The sequence below is a fragment of the Chaetura pelagica genome, unplaced genomic scaffold (genome assembly GCF_000747805.2).
Source record: "Chaetura pelagica isolate M959 unplaced genomic scaffold, ChaPel_1.0 scaffold191, whole genome shotgun sequence".
NCBI lineage: Eukaryota > Metazoa > Chordata > Aves > Apodiformes > Apodidae > Chaetura > Chaetura pelagica.
This window is the reverse complement of record NW_009952440.1, coordinates 2,575,287-2,576,378: the sequence shown is the minus strand read 5'-3', so window position 1 is coordinate 2,576,378 and position 1,092 is coordinate 2,575,287. Positions and strand designations below refer to the sequence as shown.

The 1,092-nt window shown below is 39.3% G+C and overlaps 1 protein-coding gene across 1 annotated transcript in view; it reads left to right on the top strand.

Moving 5' to 3' along the window:
* The first annotated feature begins 822 nt into the window (after window positions 1-822).
* FAM151B (family with sequence similarity 151, member B) overlaps window positions 823-1,092 on the top strand; it is an 8,051-nt gene continuing 7,781 nt past the window's right edge. The window contains exon 1 of the mRNA XM_010008415.1: window positions 823-877. Coding sequence (XP_010006717.1) covers window positions 823-877 — 55 coding nt within the window. The remainder of the gene's footprint in view (window positions 878-1,092) is intronic.

The following is a 1,092-nucleotide window of genomic DNA, read 5'->3' as shown; positions in this document are numbered from 1 at the left end:
GAACATAATGCTCTGAAATTAATTTTTCTATAGAAAACCTGATTTCTTTCCTGCGTTTATACGGTTTTGTCTAACTTAAATGGATGCTATTTTTATAAATACTGCTATTTTTTTTTCTTTCTTTGTGTTTAGAAGTCTTGATAGAATTTGACCTTTGAAGGATTAATAAAAATCCAGATTGCCCTTGATGGTAATCAACACTTAGCAATAAGCCGGACAAGAATTCTGCAATATCCTTCCTGCTCCTGCCTACTGCTTTTGCAACCTCTTAGTAGCCACCTTTACTTTCAGGGAGAATTGATGTATTAAGTGTGAATTTTCATGAACAGTTTGGGGGATTTTTTTTAGTATACCTGATGTTGTATAGTATGTATTTTTTATATTGGGTCAAGATCTATTTATGTATTTGTGATGCATGTGCTTTGTACTGAGGTTCAGTGAACCGTAAACTGTGGTTTGCTAAATGTCACACAACTTTTATCAAGAAGAGAACCAAAACTAAATCTGTGCAAGCTAGGCATTGTTTTCAGTAGAAATGCTGGTACCATTTTATAATCGGACTCGTAAAAACGTTGATGCCTTCTTGAAGTAATAGGGGATATCTTATGTTTTTGTATCAAAAACAATTTGTAACTTAACCTAATCTCTCTTCTGCTGTTACCTGTGCTTTAAAAAAAAAAATGGTTCTACAAAGTTCAGGCTGCAAGATCTTACCCTGAGGTAAACTGAGGCTGCACTTGAGCTAATTCATGTAACTTTTTGAGTGAAGCTGCAGTTCTGGAGAAGAGCTGAAGACCACACCACGTACAGTATCAACATAACATGACCTTGCTGGAAAAACGAGCTGCAGCTGAACTCCAGGACCCACCGGTGGAAGGTTGTTCAGGACTGTGCTGGGTGGGTGGAGGGGGCTGTTCCTGTACCCCAGGGGGGCCCAGCCTGGCCAGGGTAACTGGAGCCACGGCTGCCTCCTGCTACTTCCCTGTACTAACTCCTCTTAAGGAATAATCAATAAAATTAAGGAAAATACTTCGTATCTTGCCTCTGGTATTAAAAAACATTTAAAATACCGGTGGCCTCGGCTGCTCCTCG